This window comes from Sprattus sprattus (genome assembly GCF_963457725.1).
Source record: "Sprattus sprattus genome assembly, chromosome: 15".
Lineage (NCBI taxonomy): Eukaryota > Metazoa > Chordata > Actinopteri > Clupeiformes > Clupeidae > Sprattus > Sprattus sprattus.
Window position 1 is genome coordinate 14,491,484 of NC_137913.1, and position 24,816 is coordinate 14,516,299.

Consider the following 24,816-nt stretch of genomic DNA (forward strand, 5'->3'; position numbering starts at 1 on the left):
CTGTAGTCAGGGCTCTCTCTACTCTCTGTCATGCCAGCCTGTAGTCAGGGCTCTCTACTCTCTCTCATGCCAGCCTGTAGTCAGGGCTCTCTCTACACTCTCAGCCATGCCAGCCTGTAGTCAGGGCTCTCTCTACTCTCTCTCATGCCAGCCTGTAGTCAGGGCTCTCTCTACACTCTCTCACTCGTGCCAGCCTGTAGTCAATGCTCTCTCTACACTCTCAGCCATGCCAGCCTGTAGTCAGGGCTCTCTACTCTCTCTCATGCCAGCCTGTAGTCAGGGCTCTCTCTACACTCTCAGCCATGCCAGCCTGTAGTCAGGGCTCTCTCTACTCTCTCTCATGCCAGCCTGTAGTCAGGGCTCTCTCTACACTCTCTCACTCGTGCCAGCCTGTAGTCAATGCTCTCTCTACACTTTTTGGGAGCATTTTGGGGCGTTGCTGGAAATGTGTTAATGCTGACGTTTTTAGCTCTAGCGCTTTATTTCAGCAGTATATCTCAACGAAAATTAGAATCCGGTGCAGAATTGGTACATTTTAACATTGCATATCTCACAGATTGTTGCACTCATATCCTGCACAGAGACTCTAGGCAACCCTGGAGTCTCACTCAACGTGGGGCTGTGTAAGCACATTGAAGGGGTCACCCAGGGTGTCACACACCTCCACACCTGACTCTACTCTATGGAGAAAGGCTCAACAACAACAAAAAAGGATTTTCCACTAAATCCCTCAGCTGGAAGAAGTTTTTGTTAGCTGTTAGACATTAAACAGGAATGACAGCCTAGGTTGATGTAACAACCTGCAACGGTTTCAATGCCATGTACAACACTGTACACTAAACTCTATCTGCCTTCAGTAACTCACCATATACAACACTGTACACTAAACTCTATCTGCCGTCAGTAACTCACCAACACTGTACACTAAACTCTATCTGCCGTCAGTAACTCACCAACACTGTACACTAAACTCAATCTGCCTTCAGTAACTCACCATATACAACACTGTACACTAAACTCTATCTGCCGTCAGTAACTCACCAACACTGTACACTAAACTCTATCTGACCTCAGTAACTCAATGGCTACCACATCTAACACATGCAAACAGTAACTAATGAGATGAATTAAGAACTGTAGTGGAAGCACTAGACTATGGGACACCACCTGTTCTCCTGGGCTGTGGGTGGTGTGAGAGCTCTGAGCCCTGATTCTCTCCGTCTGTGGGCTGTGGGTGATGTGAGAGCCCTGAGCCCTGGTCCTCTCCGTCTGTGGGCTGTGGGTGATGTGAGGGCCCTGAGCTCCGGTTCTCTCCGTCTGAAGGCTTGTTATCCTGGGTCCAGCTCTGGTTCTGGTTCTGGCTCTGTGTACAGTGAGTGTGAGAGAGCTCAGGGCCGCAGCGGCATGTAAATTAATCCTGGGCGTTTTACGGCTCCTGTGACAGCGGTATAAACTGCAGGCATAAACCAGTGTAATGGCCGTGCCCATGCGTGTGTAAATACAACAGTTTGTCAGCTTCAGACCCCTCGCCACTGACACCGGAGCTGGAGCTGGAAACGACTCTATTGACACTGTGAATTGAGTGTTTGCTTAGTCGTGTCTTGTATATAGTATTTATAGTATTTATTTATTTTTGCGGCTCTCTCCTCTGTGCTCTGGTGATGTGTTCAGGTGCCATTCACCTGACCTTTGCGAGTGGGAACCACTACGTGTGGCGGAAAGGGACCTCAACGGTGCACAACATCATTGTGGGGAAGCTTTGGATCGATCAGGTCAGAGTTCATCCTGCTTGTGTGCACTGGTGTATGTGTGTGTACTGTACATGCTTATGCATGTGTGTGTGTGTGTGTGTGTGTGTGTGCACTTCAATTGTTGTTGTTCAAATGTCAACTGTTTTAAATGCATTTACCTCTCAAAACTTCACAACCATGGTTCTGTATTTTCTTTTCTGTGTGTGTCTCAGTCCGGGGACATTGAAATAGTCAACCACAGAACCAAGGAGACGTGCCAGCTGAAGTTCTCCCCCTACAGCTACTTCTCCCGGGAAGTCCCCCGCAAAGTAAGGCCCTCCGCACCTCCCCATCTCCGTAAACAAACCATGTCTCAGATGCTCCATCAGTGGGTAAACTCTTGTCTCCCATCTCCATAGTAACCTTTTTCTCTCCTCCTCCTCCGCCATGGTCTCCTAGGTGACGGGGGTGGTGTCAGACTGTGACGGGCAGGCGAACTACATCCTGTCGGGGACGTGGGATGACAAGATCGAGAGTGCCAAGATCGTCCACAGTAGCCGGGGGAGTAGCAGCTCCGAGGGCAAGCAGAAGACCGTCTACCAGACGCTCGGCCCCAAACTGCTCTGGAAGAAGTACCCGCTACCGTAAGCACAGCACAGCGCAGCACAGTACATCAACACAGTTTAACATTGGCCTTTTTATAGGATGAAACTCTGTGCGGGTATGATATATTCAAAGAAATATTGCAGTACAATATAACAGCAAACCAAGGATCTATGTGAAGACAACATAAAACAGACCTATTTACCATATGCCAGGAAAACACAATGAGGAAACAAATGAAGTTATAAATAATACAATTGAATTGATTCAATTTGAATTGATGTGTCTAGCGAAGCCTGATAATATGATACCATAATGATAGCAGCGATACCCTGTCCCTCTCTGCGCCAGGGACAACGCGGAGAACATGTACTACTTCTCGTCGCTGGCGCTGACTCTGAACGAGACGGAGGAGGGCGTGGGCCGGACGGACAGCCGGCTGCGGCCCGACCAGCGGCTCATGGAGGCCGGCCGCTGGGACGAGGCCAACATGGAGAAGCAACGGCTGGAGGAGAAGCAGAGGGCCGTGCGCCGCAGGAGAGAGGCCGAGGCCACAGACGCTCAGGACGATGGTGAGAGAGGGGGGAGGGGGAGAAGGGGAGGGTCGGGGGGAACTCAGGGAGGGAGAGTAAGACGAGCAGGAAGGCAGGGGGGGGGGGGCAGAGTCATGGAAGCAGGAAGAGAGGCAAAGGGAGAAAGAGAGATCCACTTAAAAGACGGGAAGAGAAAGAGCAAGAGGGAGGGAGGGAGGGAGGGAGGGAGGGATGGTTAAGGAAAGGGTGAGATGTGACTGGAGGAGAGGGTTTGAGGACATGAGCGTGACAAAGATGAAAGACTGCTGACGCTTTAAACGCACCTGACGGAGGAAACGGTATTGAAAAGCCACACCAGACCGAGGACTGCTGACATACTTCATCGGGGGGGGGGGGGGGGGGCAAGAAGCAGGAGGAAATAGGAAGCCAGACAAAACCGCAAGAAAGTAGCGAGAAAGACAGGAACAGACTCAAGAGAGGGAAGACAAGATGGATGAGAGATGCTCAGAAAGTCAAAGAGAAAGTGTGTTTGAGTAAGTGTGGTGCGTGCGTGTGGGATGCTTTGATAAGGGTGGACATGTGTGTTTTGCCGGGGCGCTTTGGTGCTGTGACGTGCTGACATGTGTCTGTTCTCTCCCCCTGACCCGTGGGCAGAGAGTGATTATGACTCTGGTGAGTGGGGCTGGCCGGGGGTCCTCTCTGTGAGAGTGTGTGAGTGCATGTTTGGATATAGTAATAATAATAATACATCACATTTATATAGCGCTTTTCAAATGTGTGTGTGTGAGTGTATGTGTGTGCATGCGCGTGTGTGTGTGTGTGTGTGTGTGTGCGTGTGTGTGTGTGTGTGTGCGTGTGCGTGTGCGTGTGCGTGTGTGCGTGGGTGTGCGTGGGTGTGGGTGTGTGTGTGTGTGTTCGCGCACGCCGTGTGTGTGTGTGTTTCTAAACACAGCATGCAGATCTTGGAATAGATCTGCTATGGTGATTTCCACCATGTTTCTCACATCATTTTCCTGCTTCCTTGCGTGTCCCCTGCAGACGACAGTCACCCCCCCCCCCAACACACACACACACACACTGTGAGTCTGTGCAAAGCTCGTCCTCAGGGTCGGCCAGTGCACAACTTTGCCCCCCCTCCTCCCCCCGATGCCAGTGTGCCTGGACCTTTGGGCTGGTTGTCACGTGAAGCCTCATAAGGCAGGCTCCTAAACGCATTAGCCTCACATGTAGCATATTAGCTAATGCAGATAAGTGGTGATAGGAGCCCAGGTAGAGCATAGCGCATAGTAAAACAGGCCACACAACACGACAGACCCAAAGACAGAGTGCACTGCGTCATCTGAAATCAGTTTATTAATGCATTCAAACATTCCATTTCCAAACTGCTTCCTCCATATTGACAGCAACGGTTTGTTGAAAGGGCGGGAAATGTTTCCTTGAATTATAGTTTGTTTATATATATATATATATATATATATATATATATATATATATATATATATACATGTATATATATGTGTGTGTTTATGTGTGTTTTTGTGTGTGTTCTCCCTCAGGTCGCGAGTACGAGGGCTACCAGCCTCTGTGGTTCCACAAGAGGACAAACTCCATCACCGGGGAGACGAACTTCGTGTACAAGGGGGGCTACTGGGAGGCCAAAGACAGGCGGGACTGGAGCATGTGTCCAGACATCTTCTGAGCCTCCAGCCAGCCTCGCTGCTGCCACTGGCCCCCTGCAGACAGCCCCTTCTCCCCCAACAAGACAGACACACACACACACTGGGACCTGAGGCCCGTCCCCAGGAGGAGCCCCCAGCGTGGAACAGTACCGAACAGAACCAACCCGAATCGAACACAACAGAGTGGCCTGGCTTTAGGAGCTGCAGCTGTGTTGACATTGCTGCTGCTGCTACTGCTGTGTGTGTGTGTGTGTGTGTGTGTGTGCGTGTGTGTGTGTGTGTGTGTGTGAGACATATCGGCGGCATACCTTGTCCTCGTCTTCTCAAGAGGCAGTGTTGGTACGCGCTTCTCTGTGAGGGTGGTCCAGATCGCTGTGGCCCACCCCTGCTATCCACACCCCAGCATATCTTCCTGTCCGAAAAATCAGGTGCTCTGGTCACGCGGCGCTTCACCTCCCCACAAATGCACTGTACTTCTGCGCACAAGGTCACGACCTTGTGTGGTCTGCACTGTCGCAGTCACAACTGGTTTTTGTCCCCCCCCATTTATAGAAGAACTGGTTTAGACTTTTTTCTCTCTATCTCTCCTACTGGCCTGGTTGCCGGATAAGTGAGATGAACTCAAATGTCCTCTGGTAAGAGGCAGAACAACTTAAGGACCTGTAAACAAAGACAACAAATCTTTGTATCTTTTTTCTTTTGACCTCATTATTTCTCATCATGTTGACACCATTGAGAATGTGCGAACCCCGCAGCAGCTGAAGACCCTCGAGGGGACGAAGTCAGCGGTTTGTTGTTTGAATGGCAAAGTTGGTTTATCTGTGGTTGACCGGGGGGGGGGGGGATGTAGTTTCTGACACACATCCTCCCTTTGCAGCCACCCACTGCACTGTTATCAGCCAATCCAGTGTGACCCACCAGACATATGAGTCGAACACCCACTCAACAACCCTCACTGATGGAGACGAGAGTCAGATCCACTCAAACTAACCCACCTCACCTCACCTCAGTCAAAACTAACCAAGAGATTTTACTATTACTATTACCTTGATTAGACTAAATCGTTAGATCCCCCCCTCCCTCCCTGTAGGTTTGACTATGTACTTCAGTATTGTTGGCTGTTTGTCCCGGGATGAAGGCCTCAGCCTGTGAAAGATCTACCCTGTGACCACCATGCGCTCTGATGTTAACTCCCAGACGAAGCACAGACACATTATTATAAATAAATGTGATGATTAACTTTGTTAGCTCAAGCCGAAAACAGGCAGAATAGTTATCAAAAGGCACCTCTCCGAAGGAACAGATTTAATTTGTTTCTGGGAATTCACTATGAGGTGTTGACAGTATCCAAATCTGTCATAATTTCAGTTTCAATTATCTTTCTCCAGTATTCACATGTACAAGGCCAAGGAGTTAAAGACAGACTAGCCAGTCTGTGCTTTGATTCTACATAGCTGTAATTCTTAAAGCTGTAAAAATCGAAATCACAGGGGACAATATCATTCATCTGGAGCTTGATTTCCTGGCATTATCCCAAGTGAAGTAAAGTAAGTTTACTTGGCCTAAGCGTGGGCAGTTCAAGCCGCAATGCCAAGGGTCTGAGTTGGGAGAGGCCGGGTGATTCTGGCCACCTAGCAGATAAAGCCGGCTTGCTTACTGTAGCCCTCCAGAATGAACAACAAACCAAATGATCTGAAACTGTTCAAAACTGTTTCTTAAAGCCCAAACAAGGTAGTTGGCATCAGCTGTGCACATCATTTAAGAAAGACATTTACCCAAATCACATGTGATCATGTTTTCTTAGTGATGTTAAGAATGTAGACATTTTGGCCAGACGTACTATAGTCCCCGTCTGTTCCCGTGTTGGTGTTTTTGTGTTGACATAATTCATAACAAAATAATATGGATAATGATGCTTTGAAAAGTAAAAGTGGTACTTGGTTTAAAAAAAAAAATAAGAGTTGGATCAAATCTGCAGTGTTAAGGAATAGGGCTGAACGTTTTCTGATAAATGTGAATTAAAGTCCAACACAATGTTGTACCCTAATTGAAACAACTGAGTAGCTTCTGGGGATTTAGTTCAAATGTACTATTTTCTATTAGAGTACACTGACTCAGAAAATGCAAGCCACTCTTTTATATAATCACTTTATATTAACATAAAGCTTTTTCTCAAGGTTGGCTTTTGAGTTCTTCACTTGGATCACTTCCGATGTGGCCTTTTTCAAGTTTTTGATTTCAGTCAATGGTTTAGCAATTTACAAAGAGTATTGAGTTCAGGCACTTCGAAGGTATTTAAAAAGAAAAATCCAGGTACAGCGTCAAATTGAGATTAGAGACTAATATCATGGAAGAAATCTGAGAGATCAGGTCAAGAGTCACGTCTGTATGACCCACAGATACTTCAGTGGTTGAAGAGGGGCTCACTGAACTGGGAAGTAGACCACTGCACAGAATCTCATGCCTGTACTTGCTGAGCCAAAGTACAGAATAGTTGGAAAGTCCTTGGCCACGTGCACATTGTCTTACCTGGCACTCTTTTGAAGAAACCAAGTGTTATTCTCTTTTATACTTTTCTATTTCTTTCAGTGGCTTCAGGTTCCATGCACATATCACTTTTTTTTGGTTGTACATGCACGTACACATACACACCCTAAATCTCACTCAAACTAATACACACAAAAGCACACACCAACCATCAGCTCTTAAATGTACCTCAGACATGCATACATATGTTGTGTAGTGAAACAACTCAAGGTTTATAGTAGTATGACAGATTGCTCTTAGAGTCATCACCAATACTCCACTATTAGAATACAGACTGAGTGCTTATTACTAATACATTGTAGTCTCATAATGTTCACTCTATACTGTAAGTGTGTTACTGTAAAGATAACACTAAGCTATCATGTACATCATTCTGATGGTTTGAGGCTAATGCTTGACTCTTGGCCCTGCTCAGCTATCTAGCACCAATGGTAGAGATTTATTTTTAGTCATATCGAGAGGGATAAACAAGTATTTTTAATATGTTTGAGAATTATTATATCAAAAAAGATGCATCACATTGTAATCCATTCATTGTGTTTTTGTGTTAAGAACATTTGAAGTGACTTAAGTTGTAGCAATAATGATTCCATGACTCGTTGTTAGGTGGGCTGTCCACTTCAGAAGGAAACAAACAAAGCCTCTGCACAGGGTGCTCTGTAGCCTAACGTACAAGACTCTTGATGCCTTCCCTGTGTGAGAATTAGACATGTAATGGCTTTTACATTCGCTTCTTCCTTTTCAGTTTTCAGTTTCTCATGCACTTAATCCTCTGGCCTTCGGTTTAGCTTTATTTTATCTCTTTTTTTCTCTCTGTTGTGTAACAGCGTGCCATTGTCTTCCTTTTTAAAAACATGTAAATATGTACTTGTATGTATGGACACGATTTGCAGTGTGTGTGTAACAAATATCCCGCTTGGTTGGATTGAATCGGTGGGACATTTTAAACTGGAGTACAATAATGAAGACGAGGTATTTGTCATCTCCTCGCCTCGTCCGAATTGACTCTTGGTTGCCAGACCTTTACCAGTTATGACACTTCGATCTTTCACCTGCCGGTTTCCCCATTTCTTTCTTTTTTTTTTTTTTTTTACTGTTCGTTTCTGTGCCAGAGTCAAGGCACCTTGAGCGTGCTGAGCAGCACAGGTAGCCAGCATCTCTGTTTCTTTTCCCATGGCACTCTTAGCTCGTCTACACCTGCTAAAAAGTGTGCTGATGCTTCTACTGGGGGACGTTCTCTCTCTGTCTCTCTCTCGCTCTTTCTTTTTAAATCATTTTTACTTTCCACCATTAATTTATGCAGCAATGTTGTCTACAACATAGACTGACACAATGACAATGTGGAGATAATAAAACTTTTATTTGTTGAAGGCGGATTGTGAAAAGTGTCTGTGTGTGGCAAGACTTTATGAATAGACATGCCTACACCCCCGCCCACCCCCCACTCAGAAAAAAAAGACTAAACAAACTCATAAATACTTATATTCAACACCGCACACATTTCTGTGTTACTGTATAGATTATGAACAATATATTCGTATATCATTGTAGCTGTCAGATAATGACCATCTTCAATCATTACATCCAGCTATTTCCTTATGTTTGTTTCAGGTTTTTTGGCCTATAGAGACCATAGAATCTGTCTTAAGGATATGTGTTTTAAAAATGGGATGTATTACATAATTTCTTTCATTGGTGCCTGGCAATACAAACTTAACTATAATATGTTAAGATTTATTTTATGAATGGGTGCATCCCTCCATCGAATTAGAAAAGTCATCACAGTTGAGTGCTCTATATTGCACTCTACTTATATTGCATATATTATAGATACGGTATGTATGTATGTATGATTAGGAAGTCATGGTGGTGCCGTTTTAGCGTCAATGCTTAACAAGCTGAGAACCCGCTTATATGGGAGTGTGCGATTGCCTCTAAGTGCATTTCAGGTCATCGTTGGCTATCATTTATTTAAAAATATACGACAAAATATATTTATGTATATACATGCTGGTAACATAGACTGAGGCCATGACCTTTTAATTTCCAGTGACATTATAGATTCTGGTCTTATCAGTTGACTATTATGAAAGAGTAAGTGTTTATATATGTAGCAGATGTTTTTATCCAAAGCAGCATACAAATGGTACTACTACTACAGCTATTAATAATAAAAAGAAAATAGGTTGATCTTTAATTCAAACTATGAATATGCTTAACTGTACCTAAACCCCTAGATGAATGTAGGCAGACATTGCAGTTAGAATTCTGGGTTACCTCAGACTGCGTCCACATTAGCCCGGGTAAATGTAGAAACGCATAAATATGTCTCAGTCACTCACATGAATTCTACTTTTGACCTCAGAATTCTACTTTGAACTTTAAAATTCTACTTTGACATAGAACTCTTTCAGTTGCACCTGGCTGAGACTGAGACAACATTACAAAGCGCTTGCTGCCAACAATTTCACGTTATATTGATTGTTGCTTTTTCACTTGGTTGATTATCTTATACAGTATATTTAATTGATTCATTTAATTTGATTGCTTATTTCTAATATTTACTGAGAGGTTTTTTTTGTTTGCAGGTAAGACATTTTTTTCACTTTTATTCCTTCTTATCTAATTGTCTGAGCTAAAAGTTACCTTACGTTTTTCACACCTTGTGAATTCCATTGGGTGGCTGGAGACCGTTGGGCCGGAGTGGCTCAGGAACACAGAGGATCTGCCCCCAAAGGGGCAGATAGACATATTATCAAGTCTCCTGTATACGGGTCAGTCAGAAATATATTAGCTATTTCTGTGTTTATTTTGTTATTTCACTGGGGGCATACCAAGCTATTTCCCTCATGTATTTCTCAGGTGCTTTGTAAAAAATAATATAAATGATTTGCTTTCAAATGACATAATGAATGTCTTGAGTTGAATTAATGTGTGAAACTTGATGTGTTTGTCTCTTAGGGCATGCCAACACTCTGTTCACAAGAGTTGTTGACAGCAGACAGAATGTTGGAGGGTATTGCTATGTCCATTCCACAGTTCCAGCCGTCTTCTCACCATGACAATAGGAGGAGAGGGGAGGGGATGGACAGAAGTGGGAGGGACAGGAGGGACAGGAGGGCTCTTGTGGAAACTTACAAAGTAGACTTAAGAGGGTATAGTTAGTTAATATATGCAAAGAGCATACAGCCTCTGTGGTGTAGCTTTTAACATACCAAAGCAGGCTTAAGTGGCAACATAGGAATACTGTTTTGTGAACATATGTAAACATCAATGGATTTTTAATAGTTTTTAATGTAAGAGGAGCTTAAAAATAACAATCGCTAAATGTAACTTGACAATCAGATCAAATATGGTGTGTAATTTAGTATATGGCTTTAAAAGGTGTATTTAAAAAATGTAATTTAACTGAATTAAAAATTAAAAGTTACCTCACATAAAAGTAAATGTTTGTATCACCAGACCAAACTTTTTTTTTGTCAATATTCATCATGCTTCACTTTGTGTTCCTTGGCAAAGTTTAATAATGCAGTTTTGTGAGCAAAGGTTTCTTCGTGAGCGCCGTCCAAAAGTCCCCAAAACACCAGTTTCAAAGGCACCTACCCATCTGTAAATAGGCATCTTCCCCTCAGTCGTCATCTTCTTTAGTTGGCTCTATGGCGTTTGGTATACCATTTAACAACTGCTGGAGCTAATGTGGCTCATATTGTGCCATGTCTTAACAAGAAGTTCCCTACCATATGGAGCCATCTTGGAGTAAGACACAACGCAGGCCAAAGTTCAGAAAGATGCAGTGTTCACAAGTTATTTTAGTCTTCTGCGTGCAATTAGCCTTAACTGGGGACAAATGTAATCACTACAACACTACCTAAATATGGCTTAAATAATATATTTACACAGTAGTATGTTGTTCCAAAATCATACATGCTACAAGAATAATATAATAAAAACATAATAAAACAAATATTTTCACAGGGGGAGGGAGGGATGATTATCACTGTACTCCTCCAGTACAGACCTGAATTATTTTATAATCATTTTTCAAATAAACATTTTTTGAAACCTTCTTGAATGTGACTGTTTTCTGACCTCACACACAAAATAAATTCCATCCAGTGAAAGCAAACACACAGCGATAATTCCACACGTTGTTCATTATAGCATGACAGAAAAGGCCATCATTATTTAAATGCACTTTTACACTTGTGTGTGCATTTTTACAACAGCATGTCAACTATTGTTTTTAGACCACATGACATGTTGACAACATTTCTTCAGTGACACCACGGTTTGCACTTCTGAAGGGGACATTTCAAGTGCTCACATGTGTGAGTGTGTTTCTTTGTAGGGGGGCGCCAGAGTTAACGTATTCAAACAGAGAAGACGTTTACAGAGGGCTCCACCTGGTGTACAAACCAAAACACATACACATTTGCCAAAAGCTCAGAAAAGTTCACAGGCTCTTTAAGGAGTCATGAGGTCCCATATTATGGTGAAGGGGTGAAACAAAGGGTGTTTATAATTATAACTATAGATTAGCTCTTCGCCACAGATTTGCTGATACATCTCTGTGGAGTTGCTCATGGTCAAAGCACTCATACAAACTGCTTTGAAACGACTTGATCTCTGTCATCTGGTCTGTAAATGTATGAACGCTTTATCTGAACCAATCACACAGATGTCATTCTATATATTTATATATATCCATGCCTCTAGTACACACATTGCAACTACCAACAACACCATCTCCTCCAGTACAGACCTACTTTGGTCTCATCCCTCGCATGATTATTTTTTTTTCTTCTAATTATGATTAGATTTTGTAACGAGTAACGAAGGTTTCAGGGGAAATGTATCAGAGTAAAAGTATCCGTTTTCATCTGCAAAATGTAGTGAAGTAAAAGTAAAAGTCAACAGAAATTAGTAAAGTAAAGTACAGATATCCAAAAAGTACAGTAACCAAGTATTTCTACTTCGTTACTATACAACACTGACCTTAGCCTCAATGAAGGTGGCGTGCGAGAGCCCACCGGTCGGGTTTAGGCTTGCCGTTGCTATTCTTCTACACATATATTTGACCTTGAATTGTTCCAACGGAAGAATACAAGGTGCAGGGAACTTTGAGGTGCGTAAACGCCACTTACACTGGCGTAAACGCCAGTTAGAGGTGCGTAAACGCTATTTCCAGAATACCAGAGGTGCGTAAACGGCGTTCGCTGTCGGATCGTTATTATTGTTGATGCCAATCTATGTCTGAATCCTGTATTTCTCTTCGCCCAACGTATCAGTTTGGCGTATAGCATGGCTATCTATGTCCCCTGTAGATTATTTAGAACCATAGATAGATGAGGCAAAATATTGGTTGGAGATATAGAAGGGGGCGCAAAAAAGACTGCCCAGCAAAAACAACAAAAAACACAATTCTTGTTGAGTTTGTTGCAGACATTGAAGGACCTCAACCTCCTCAGGAAGTAGGGTGTGACCCTTCTTATACAGTGTGAATCAATGTCGGCTGACCAGTCAAGTTTATTGTCCAGATAAACTCCAAGGTACTTGTAGGTGTTGACCACCTCCACACTGACCCCCTCAATGGAGACTGGTAGCAGAGGAGGCGGATACCTCCTGAAATCCACCACCATCTCCTTGGTCTTAGTGGTGTTCAGCTGCAGATGGTTTTGCCTACACCACTGCACAAAGTGATCCACCAGGCTCCTGTACTCACCCTCCTGTCCATCCCTGATACATACCACAATAGCAGAGTCGTCAGAGAACTTCTGGATGTGACATGACTCTGTGTTGTAGGTGAAGTCTAATTTCCATGTAAACAAGCCAGAGAACACGTCGGTTAAAGAGTTTTTATGCATTTTAGATGATTTTAGTTTACCCACGAAAAAGGAAACACACTGGATCTGCTCATTTCTCACGCATCTGATGTCACCAACATCTCAGTCAAAGACATCGGAATGTCAGACCATTACTGTGTGCAGTTCAATTTCACACTGTCAACAGTTACCCCTCAAAAAAAGCATCATTCACAAACGGCGCCTAAACGCATCTGCGGAGCAGAAAATCAGCGAGCTGATTAAGTCAGCTGATATTTTAAACGGCCACCATACACCAAACGAAATGGTCGACAGTCTAAATAGTAATTTAAGGAACTTTATTGACAAAGTTGCACCAACAAAAACTAGGACGAGGACCAGAGCCAAGCGCTCACCCTGGATGAATGACTCAATTAGAGCCCTAAAGAGAAAATGCAGGGTCACCGAGCGACTCTGGAGGAAAACCGGTCTACTAGCCCACAGAGTATCCCTTAAGGAAATGATCTCTACCTACAACAATGCTGTACGCCTGGAAAGAAAAAACTACTTCTCACGAATCATAACAGACAACATAAATAATGCCAGAGTTCTTTTTTCCACCATTGATCATCTACTAAAACCTGCACCAGCAAATGATCTCCCAGCATCAACAGAAAAATGTGAAGAGTTTGCAATGTTTTTCATAAAGAAGATAACCGACATCCGGGAAGGAATAAGGGACTCTGACTCTGTCTCCATCAACCTCCCACATGGACCAGAGCCTTCCCGAAGGCCGCCCAGCTTCCAATCTTTTACCCCAATCACAGAGGATGATCTATTTACATTAGTAAAGAGAAGCAAACAGTCCACCTGCAGCCTTGACCCTATCCCCACGTTTTTACTGAAAAACATTTTTAGCTCTTTATCACCTTCTATACTCGAAATTATTAACAGCTCCCTTCTCACTGGCATTTTCCCTTGTTCTTTTAAAACGGCATTAGTCAAACCACTCCTAAAGAAACCCAATCTGGACCAAAACATCCTAAATAATTACCGACCCATCTCCAACCTCCCCTTTCTGAGTAAAATTCTTGAAAAATCCGTTTTTAAGCAACTGAACACCTTACTTTCCAAGAATGACATTTTAGAAAAATTTCAATCTGGTTTCAGAGCAAACCATAGCACTGAAACTGCTCTGACAAAAATAACCAGCGACCTCAGGCTCAACACTGCAACAAATAAAGTCTCGGCTCTTGTTCTTCTGGACTTAAGTGCCGCTTTCGACACAATTGATCATGGAATACTTATACACAGACTTGCATCCTGGGTGGGACTATCAGGCCTTGCCCTAGAGTGGTTTAAGTCGTACATCACCGACAGGAAATTCTTTGTCAGCATCGGTGAGCACACCTCCAGCATACATTGGTGTAACCTTTGACCCCGACCTGAACTTTTCCCCCCACATAAACAAAATAATCAAAACTGCCTATTTCCACCTGAGAAACATCACCAAGGTGCGTGTACTTGTCTCGCAACCAGACGCGGAAAAACTTGTGCACGCTTTCGTCACCAGTCGAGTAGACTATTGTAATGCCCTTTTTACTGGTCTCCCAAAAAAGCTGATTGACAAGCTTCAACTCATCCAAAACACTGCTGCAAGAATCCTTACAAAGACCCGAAAGAGAGAACACATCACCCCTGTCCTGATAGCCCTACACTGGCTGCCCATACCCTTCAGAATTTTAAAGTACTTCTAACAGTGTTCAAGGCCCTAAATGGTTTCGCTCCACAATACATCTCAGACATGCTGTCTTTTTATGCCCCTGCCAGATCCCTTAGATCGGCTGACGCCAAACTTTTGAAAATCCCCCTCCCCCACCAAAGAAGATTGGAGAGGCCGCTTTTGAGTTTTATGCACCCCAAAAATGGAATTCCCTTGGAATGGAATTCTTCATATTAGGACAGCACCCTCTGTGGACATTTTTAAGAAACTTCTTAAGACTCATCTTTTTAGGCTTGCATTCTTTTAGCTACCACCCTCTGTTGCTTTTAGATTCCATCCTGCCTTGCTCACTATTTGCTTTTATTGTTTTATTGTTTGCTTCCCATTGAATTATGTGCAATATGTGTGTCTTTTCAGTTATTTATTCACTTTCGATCTCAATTGGTCTTAGCCTACTTTTGCCTACCTTTATTTAATTTTTGCTCCTTTTCTTGTTGTTTTTATTTTTTAACTTCTATTTTGTTCGAGCACTTTGAGCTGCATTCTGTGTATGAAATGTGCTTTATAAATAAAATTATTATTATTATTATTACAGGGTGAACAGGACTGGTGAGAGCACAGTCCCCTGTGGAGCGCCGGTGCTGCAGACCACAGTCTTGGACTGGCAGTCTTTCAGCATGACAAACTGTGGGTGGACATTTTCTCACCCATCTGCAAGAGCTTGTCACTCAGACGGAGGGGCTGGATGGTGTTAAAGGAACTGGAGAAATCAAAGAACATGATTCTCATAGCACCTTTCCCGTTGTCCAAATAAGCGTGTGCCCTGTGCAGTAGGTAGATGATTTCATCTCCCAGGCTCACCTTCTCCTGGTAGGCAAACTGTAGCGGGTCGAGTGTATTGTGTACCTGGGGTCTGAGGATGTGGAGTAGCAGTCGTTCCATTGTCTTTGCTCTTTGATACATATGAGGTGTGTGTGGTCGCCTGGGAAAGGGGTGTAGCTGTGGAGTGTGGCAGAGGGCTAGAAGCTGGAGGGAGTGGGGCCACACTGACTGTGGTCAGAGCAGGGGAAGGGGTGGATGCAGTGAGCAGGTAATAGCAACAGTGTCTATAACATTCAACACTACAACCAAAATAACTGTGAAATGTAACGATCACTCTTAATGGTGTTGATGAATAACTCTACAAAGTTGACAAATCAACTTCAACAAGATTTACATTTCTATGCTAATTAACATTATATATTGAGTCATTCTAATTCAACACCAGGGAATGACTGAAAGTAGATAAACATGACAAAACAACTAATTGCATTCAACAACTTTATTCACAAGTATCAAAAAGTTTTGTAGCTTCATTTCTGCATGTAATTACAAATGTTGGAATGTTTTTAACCACATTTATTTTAACACACGTGTTTCACATCCATGCTGTCAAAAGAGCAAACTTTTCTCATTGGGGTTCTTCACTGCTATGTCAAAGCAGCGCACTTTTCTCCCATGTATATTTGGAGGATATTAGTAATGGCAAGTCTGAAGTTGTGACCTGGAGTATTCAGAGAGAGCGAACGAGAGAGAGAGAGAGAGAGAGAGAGTAAGCAAAAAAAAAAAAAACAATAAAACAAACACATGGAAATTAAACAAAAGATTTGTACTCACTGTTTGACAACTTCACACCGATATGTAATTTTATTTTTGAGCCGATTTTCCAGAATTTCTAGTGATTCATCATTCCCACAGGTTTTCCTGGTGATAAAATGACAGAAAAAAGTAGTTACAAATACAGGAATATTCACAGAGAAATAATGATAATAAAACATAAAGGTCCAGTACAATAAAACATACAGGTCCAGAGACTTGTGAGAAGGTGAATTCCCTCCCAATAAAAGGGAGGTTGCCCTTTAAAAGACTGTGGTCTGGGCTTCCCCACGACAGTGGTTGGCTCCAAGATGAGTTAATTGGACTAATGAAGCCAAAGTGGCTTTGCCCTATTTAAAGGGTGCCTCATGGGAGCACTGGAGAGAGATAGGTTTTTGTGTGTGAAGGAGTTGGAAAATATACACATAAATCGAACTGGCGGTTGTGCATAATCTGAACTGTGACTGGATCTGAATAGAGATAGTTTTGGGAGAATTGAGAATGAGGAGGAGGAAGTTGGGGAGGGGAAATGGAAGTAGATTCCAGCGCGTGGTAGAAAAGAAGGGGCGACAAAAAGAACACAGAGGATGGGGGAATTGAGGGTAGAGTGGTGCGAAGAAGAGTTGTAGAAGATGAGTATAAGGTGGTTATGAAGTTCAAGGATGGACATGATATTCAGTCTGTGTCTCTCATTGCGTTACCTACAGCCCTTCAAAAATCAGTTGGGAAGGAGGAATTGGCACAAGTATTGCACAATGGTAGGCTGTTGATTAAGTGAAAGGATGTTGGACATCGAGATAAGGCTATGCGATTAACGACAATTTGCAAAAAACAGGTGTATGAGGTAAAGAGGTTTGGTGCAGGAAGAAAGGTAAGGGGTGTTATCTCCGGAATTCCTCTTGATGAAAAGTTGGAGGAGTTGAAAAAGAACATTAAAGGAGGAAAGATAGTAGACATTTAGCGCCTGCAGATGGTGAGGTAAGGTCAGAAAGTGGATAGCACTTTCAAGAGTTTCAAAAAGAGGTCCTGCCAGCAAGAGTAATGATAGGATATATGTGTTTTAGTGTGAGGGAGTATGTTCCTCCTCCAATGCGTTGCTATAAGTGCCAGCGGTACGGTCACATTGCAGAATTTTGTAAAGGAAATCAAAGGTGTGGGAAGTGTGGTGGAGGTCATGAGTATGATAAATGTGAGAGTAAAGGCTTTTGCATGGTTATCCAACTCACTGTGTACGACTTCACGAGAGACACGCCCTTTCTAATCGGATGATCGTACGACTCACCTTTACCTGCATGGTTCTACGAGGGGCTGTGGAGATTACCATCGGCTTGTTACGATGTTACAAGGCCATTACATCATCATCAACAACAACAACAGTAGAACTTTAAAATAAGAAATCGTTTGTTTTTATCCCGTGTATTTTCTGTTAATGATCAGAGGCTGTTGTTGTGAAATGAATTACTAACGACAAGCTGGTGGTTATTGCCAAATATTTTCTATTATTATACCACACAAACAGTTCTGCTTTTTTACGTGTACAATTCAGGTTCTTTTACAATTTAATCATTTACACTGCATGCTCTGCTAGCTCAAACACAAAGAGGCTGTTCGAAAACCAAGAAATGTTTTTATTATTGCCATAATTAGACGACGTCTCCCTATGCTTTATATGCGCCGAGAGCCACGATAGAGCAAGGGAGAAGGAAGATGTCGGTTATCCTCCTGCATCGCAGCTGGTGCCCTTCATAGTTTTTTTCATTTTTACAAACTTGTCCCTGATCTTTCTCTAACTCCTAATGCACTCCTGGACCTCCAGCCCCAGGTTCCCAGCGATCTCTCAGCGTTTTTTTTTTTTTTGTAAAACGGCGGTGCTGTCATATAGGGAATGAAACAGGAAACGTGATTTTAGCCAGGGGTGTCGGACAGCTCGGATCGGATAGTTGAGAAAATTCGAGCGGTGCTCCAGAGGCCATCCGAGACCCTCGGAAGGCTGTCCGAGGTGCTCAAAGGTGTGGTCCCACTTCAAGGAGGGTGTTTTAGGGCGTGCCTCATGAGATCGGAGAGCACGGTCGGATAAGCATGCGGACCGCTTCAGTCAAAAAGTGTAGCAACTGTGGGGTTAGGGTTCCATGAAGCTTTGATTGGTGAAGTACCCAGGCAACAGGTGTTGTATGCAGAGTCTCTCCCATACCAGCTGCTGAAGCTTGAAACTTCTTCAGAGTAGTCATAGGTGTCTTGGTGGCCTCTCTTACTAGTCTCCTTCTTGCATGGTCACTCAGTTTGTAAGGACGGCCTGATCTAGGCAGATTTACACATTTGCCATATTCCTTCCATTTCTTGATGATGGATTGAACAGAACTTCATGGGACGTTAAGTGCCTAGGAAATGTTTTGTATCCTTCCCCTGACCTATACTTTTCTATAACCTTTTCTCTGAATTTCTTAGAGTGGTCTTTGGTCTTCATGGTGTAACAGTAGCCAGGAATACTGATTACTGAATACTGACCAGTGAATGGACCTTCAAGACACAGTTGTCGTTATACTACAATCACTCAAGACACATTCACTGCGCACTGATCCCCATTTCACTTATTGTAAGACTTCTAGAACCAATTGGCTGGACCTCTGTTGAATGAGGTCAGTCTATTTAAAAGAGGGTGAATACTTATGCAATCACTTATTTTCATTACATATTTTTATTTAATATACATAACTGTGTAGAAATCTGTTTTCACATTGACATTAAAGAGGGTTATTTTGTGTGTTTTTTTGTCCAAAAAGCCAACTTATATTGACCATGACTGATTTATAAAAGCAATAAAATGGTAAAACATCCAAGGGGGTGAATACTTATGCAAGGCACTGTATGTGGGGTTGCTATAGAGTCCCCTTTGTGTTTAAATGTATATATATTTTTATAAGAAACCTCCATCTCTGAACCCTTCTTCCCAACTACACCACCAAGTCCAGTCGCCACATCCCAATAATGTGGGGTGACCGCCCAGTCCTTCACAAGACTGTAGAATATAACAGTACAAACTTCCACACAAGTTAGCCACACAGCACTCAATCACTGCCTGAAATGCTGTAGCAAAGGGACAGATACAGACACCAAATGAGGAAAAATACATGAAGAACTTACGTGTCTCCTTCTTTGGTAACAAGCCAGACTGTCAAGCTTTTCAACTGGAAGAAGTTGAAATTCTTGGTTTCTACCCTAGCAAAAGTGCTAAAAAAGAGTAAAGTAAATGTTTAGCTAAAACAGTCATTCAAAATTTTGTTTTTTTTACTATAATATTGGGTCATTCTAGGACCTTATACATGTGGAACATGTCTACTCACCCTGCCCCCTTGTCCATACAAAAGAGAGCCCTACCTTGCAAGATTCAGGTAATAAGAACTTATTTTACATACTTGCCATTCACATGAAACTGGGCTTAAAGTTGTGTGGCAGAAATGGCATTAAGTATTCATAATTATGTTTTCATTCAGTTTTGTGCTCCAGGTCAGAAACCCAGCAAAATTGTGAAAAAGAATCATCTTTATCAGCAGGATGTTGGCAGATGTCACACATTTGTCACATGTGTCACTGCCTTTATGAGTGCCAGTGGCGCTGTTGTTGGTGTTCATAAGGCAAGTCTGTAGGCTTTTAGCTAGCTCGTTCACTAATTTTAGCCAAAAAAACCTCCTTAATGCCTCTTTAAAGCCCAATAACATTTTATGCATTTTTAATCCAACATCATCCTACAACAATATCACATTAGCAATAGCAGTCCTGTAGAATCCATATTATCAACAGCAATAGACAGATCACAACAGATAGTAATGGACCATTCATACTTTATACCTTGCTAGATTAAAAGGCATATCTGTGGATCCATCCAGCATGACAATGGCATCACCACATGCAGATGCTGCAAACTGTGGAGAACAAGCATGAGGTTTTTTACAGTACTGAAAAATGCCACAGTATATATTGGCATGAAATGACAGCATCTAATGCTGGCAACAGTCATTTAGTTATTGGCCACACCACACTGCAAGAGGGTCACTTGACTGCATGTTTCAGGATGTCATAAAATAATGCTGTTTATACCACAGTATTAAGCACAATGATGACACTGGGTTTATACCAGCGCCCAGGAGCAAGATGTAGAGCGCCTTCCTTAACTATTCTGCCTTAAAGACCATGTTCAAAAAAAATCTGTAAGGTCTTTCTTTCTTCAGAAATGCATATTTTCTATATAAAATACATTTCCTAACAAAATGATATTGCTAAGGGACTATGGAACTATAGAACTGTAGAAAAGCTTTTCCAGAAAGGGCTTAGAGAAGACTACCAGAGGGGGTTTACTTTAGTACAATGATTCTGGTCAGTTGATATTTACAGCATGTAGCTATATAATGATTCAGTGCTTTGTTTGCTCAGCTGTGATCTAAGGTGTGGAGAGGACACTTTCACCCACAGTGGAGAACAGGAACAAAGACCCTGTCAGACTACAGGCCAAAAGCACTCACTACTGCTGAAGATTGGTCCCAGAAAGACCTAAATGGCCCGTCTGGGCATCCAATGGTAGAGATTTCTGAAAAAAGCAAGCAAAAAGGATAGCAGCACACACACACACACACACACACAGATTGTAAAACAGGTCTTACAACCTGTGTTTTGTTTTTTTCAAAAATTGTTAATAGTATTAAATAATAACAAAACACGTTAATTTAATGTACCTTGGCTCTCCTTTTTGCCACACCATTTCATAGCCTCCTTGTCATTGTACCACCAATTTATATCACCATTGATATCATCCAGAAGGAAGGCAGGTAGAGTGTCCTCTTGAGTCACAAGACAACATTTCTCTGCGTAATCATGGGCTGTCTTTTTTATGTTAGGTCCGCTCCAGAACATCCTCTAACAAGAGGAATGTAGCAAACAATACATATTCATTCATACAAGTAAAAGTAATGATATAAAAAACTATGAGGCAAAACTTAAAATGGTCTGTCTTTACCCTGTTAACCTTCGGCTCTTGAGGCGATGTTTGTATTAGGGGGTCATAATCTTCTTGAGCGTCATCCTTTCCCACAAATGCTTGCGTGAATAAAGCCCAAAACATCTCACACTCCTTTTGACTGAAAGCATAAAGAATGCCCACTGTTCTCTTCAGTTTCAAATATTTCATCAAACAGGTAGGTTAAGTAGACTAACCATTCCCCCCACCACCAATATCTGGCTAGACAATTACTTCACCATGGCTGCATATTGGTGTGAAATTAGTCCAAAGCACAGGTTATCCCTTTCACTCTCATGCAGTTTGTACACATAGACTCACATGTATACAGGAGTGCATCATTTAAAACACCCAGCCGTACGTTACAGCTGGATTCACTAATTGCTTCCAATTAGATGGGTTGCCTTCCATCTGTCCATCTGCTCTTGATGACATAAGGATTTCAAGCACATTGGAGCAACTTTAATATCTTTCCATGAACATGCAGTACCACAACTACTTGGCTACTACTACTAATAATAATAATACAACAACAACAACAATAATAATAATAATGCTACTACTACTACTACTACTACTACTAATAATAATAATATCATCATCATCACTACGTAATCATCATCACAATCATTGTTGTACTTGAAGCTGTTACTGGTGTTTACAGTTACCATTTGTGTGCATGCATGCAATACAATCTTATGAGGGGCCGTTTAGGACATTACTATTGAGACACTCTCACACTCACTACTGAGACACTCTCACACATACTAATGAATCGCTCTCACACTCACTACTGAAGCACTTACACATACGTAAACCTATGCACGCTCATATATAAAATAATATACATACTCGTCTGAAACACATACATATGAGAAACACACACGCATACATATATACCTCTGTGTCATATACACATACATATGAAATGCTTACATGCATACAAGTGAAACATTTATACGTATCTATATGAAACACTCATGGATGCACATATGACATTTTTTTCAGTAATATGTAAATGTATGCTCTTACATGAGGATGTGCAAGCGTTTCACATGTATTCATACAAGTAATTTCAGTAGTAACCGTGAGAGCGTTTCAATAGTGAATGTAAGAGCGTTTAGTAGTATGCATGAATGAAATTTCAAGGTCAAGGTCGTCAGTTACACCGGAAGGAGGAAGCCAAGTGTGCAGGTTTTGAACAGCAAAGCGCCAATCTAAAGCTGGCTTTACACAGAGTCTAGATTCATTAAATCGGGTTTATTTTTCGCACGAATCGAATATTTGAATTGCGTAAGGATGGAGCCTGGTAAAGAGAAATTGCGTAAGGACGAACCCAGCCGATTGGGATTTCTGTAGGCATTCAATGCAGCGCAGCACCATATTGAAAAAAATCAACGATGTCATAGCCATTGCCAATTACGAATAAGGACTGCATACTGATCAAAATAGTAAGAAGTTGCACCTTCATATTCAAACATTAAAAATAATATTGATTGACTGAAATGTCACGCTCTGACTCGCTGCCATACCATTGACCGTTGGTTTAGATTGGCGCTTTGCTGCTGTTAGCCCGGATAAGTAGAATAGGCTACTTAAAAAATGTAAGGAAACCGGTTGCCTTAAAAAATTCAAGTAATCCACTGAGTTGAGCAAACTAAGTTGTTTTAAATTCAATCTACTTACACCCCAAATTGAATGGAATAAAACAAATGTAGTTATGCACTGGGTTGAGCAAACTAAGTTTGTTAAGTTCAATCTACTTACACCCCACATTGAGTAGAATGGGAAATGCAAGTTTAATGTACTGATAACCAAGTTACAACAACTAAAAGTATTTACTTCAGTCAACCATTCCCGAGCCATCTATTTAGCTCAGTTTGTTAAGTATTAGTCAAAACTGAATCTAACAATCCAATTGATCAAACTTGTTTAAATTACAAAAATGATGTAGTCCTACCCTATAACGGCAAGCATTACCCTGATATCTCTATCAAAATGAAGGAAGCAGTCAACACCCAGTCATTGCAATGTTTTATTGCGCCTTTTCAAGCATCAGAAAATATGTTCAATTTAGAACAATATATTACAGTTTACAATTACATTGACATATTCACTGAAATGTACATACAAAACACAGCCGTCAGATGAGAAACTAAAGAGTTTTAATAATTGCTTTACAAACTTATTCACATAAATTCACAAACTTAACACTCAAAGTATACTATGAAATTAGCCTAGCTCCACACTAAAAAAAATGGACTAGCCAACCTGTAAGCATTAATTCTAGCGAGACCTAGTATGTCAATATCAAAGGTCAGAATAAAATGAGGTATAAAAACAGTAACAGCGACTGCATTGGGGCTTACGACTAGGATCGTGGTTTTATTTAGCATGCTATTGGTATCCACTGTTGGGGTTGATCTTAACCCTAGATCAGTGTTGTAGTAACGTGGTCGAAGTACACAACCTTGTAAACTAGTCATGTTCTTTCACCGCTGGGTAAGATCTGTTTATAATATTTCAAGCTAGCTAATAACCTATAAAGATAATTTATTCGTATTCTTTATTCCATCTCTGGCGAGGTATCTATCTAGCCAGTTAGGATGGCGACCATCTAAAGTACAGAACAGTATCGTAGCAGTGTCCCAAGATAGCTGCTAGTAACGTTATTGTTCAAGGGATGTGTGTGCATGTTACTGAAAGTATTTCATAGCCTTCAGCCCAAGAAGAGCGAGACTTAATTCTCGCAATTTTGAGAACCAACGTCTTTTGAAGATGAACAGGACATTTCCAGTTTTAAGTAATGACTGGGTTGTTACTTTCGGTGCTGCTTTAGTATTGCCTTTTGTGTTAAAATAAGCCCATGTTTATATGTTTGCTCATTTTAGTCTGAATCAACTTTTCTGAATAAGTTTGCTCATTTTAGTCTGAATAAACAATTTTCATTTTTTTTTATTTTATTAACAGCATTTACTTGTACTTTTACTTTTAATACTTAAGTACATTTAATATCAGAAAATTACTTTTTTATACTTAAGTACAGTAAAGATCAAATACTTCAATACTTTTACTCAAGTAGTATTTTAAAAGATGACTTTTACTTTTACTTGAGTAATTTTCAAGTAAGGAATCTGTACTTTTACTCAAGTATGGCTTTTGGGTACTTTATACACCACTGCCCTAGATCAACCCCAACAGTAGATAACAATAGCATGCTAAATAAAACCACGATGCTAGTCGTTAGCCCCAAGCTTACTAGTTACAGGTTTGTCACTGGCTTATTTAACACCAGGTTTGTCTTCTTATTAATATTAAATATACAAAAACACACAAGTCACCACCAGAATGTATACATCAACATGTATAGTGCAAAATTATGAATACATAACATTGATATGAAAACGTAAAACAGATCGCTAGCGTTTGCCGTAAACTTTTCTTGGTTATTTGCTGCAAAGTGAGAGAATGCCTCACCTCATGTGCTAGTTCTGGCCCACAAAATGCAAACGTTGGGAGTTCGCGCTCAGCTGTCCACTCCAGACTTGCTCTTCAGC

At 41.7% G+C, this 24,816-nt stretch overlaps 1 protein-coding gene across 1 annotated transcript in view; it reads left to right on the top strand.

Moving 5' to 3' along the window:
- The window catches only part of osbp2b (oxysterol binding protein 2b), a gene marked incomplete at its 5' end in the record, with an annotated part of 58,986 nt that extends 54,177 nt beyond the window's left edge, over nucleotides 1–4,809 (top strand). The window contains 6 exons of the mRNA XM_080852044.1: nucleotides 1,672–1,772; nucleotides 1,964–2,059; nucleotides 2,190–2,374; nucleotides 2,685–2,905; nucleotides 3,521–3,538; nucleotides 4,423–4,809. Coding sequence (XP_080708170.1) covers nucleotides 1,672–1,772; nucleotides 1,964–2,059; nucleotides 2,190–2,374; nucleotides 2,685–2,905; nucleotides 3,521–3,538; nucleotides 4,423–4,565 — 764 coding nt within the window. The 3' untranslated portion in view covers nucleotides 4,566–4,809. The remainder of the gene's footprint in view (nucleotides 1–1,671; nucleotides 1,773–1,963; nucleotides 2,060–2,189; nucleotides 2,375–2,684; nucleotides 2,906–3,520; nucleotides 3,539–4,422) is intronic.
- Nucleotides 4,810–24,816: the final 20,007 nt, after the last annotated feature.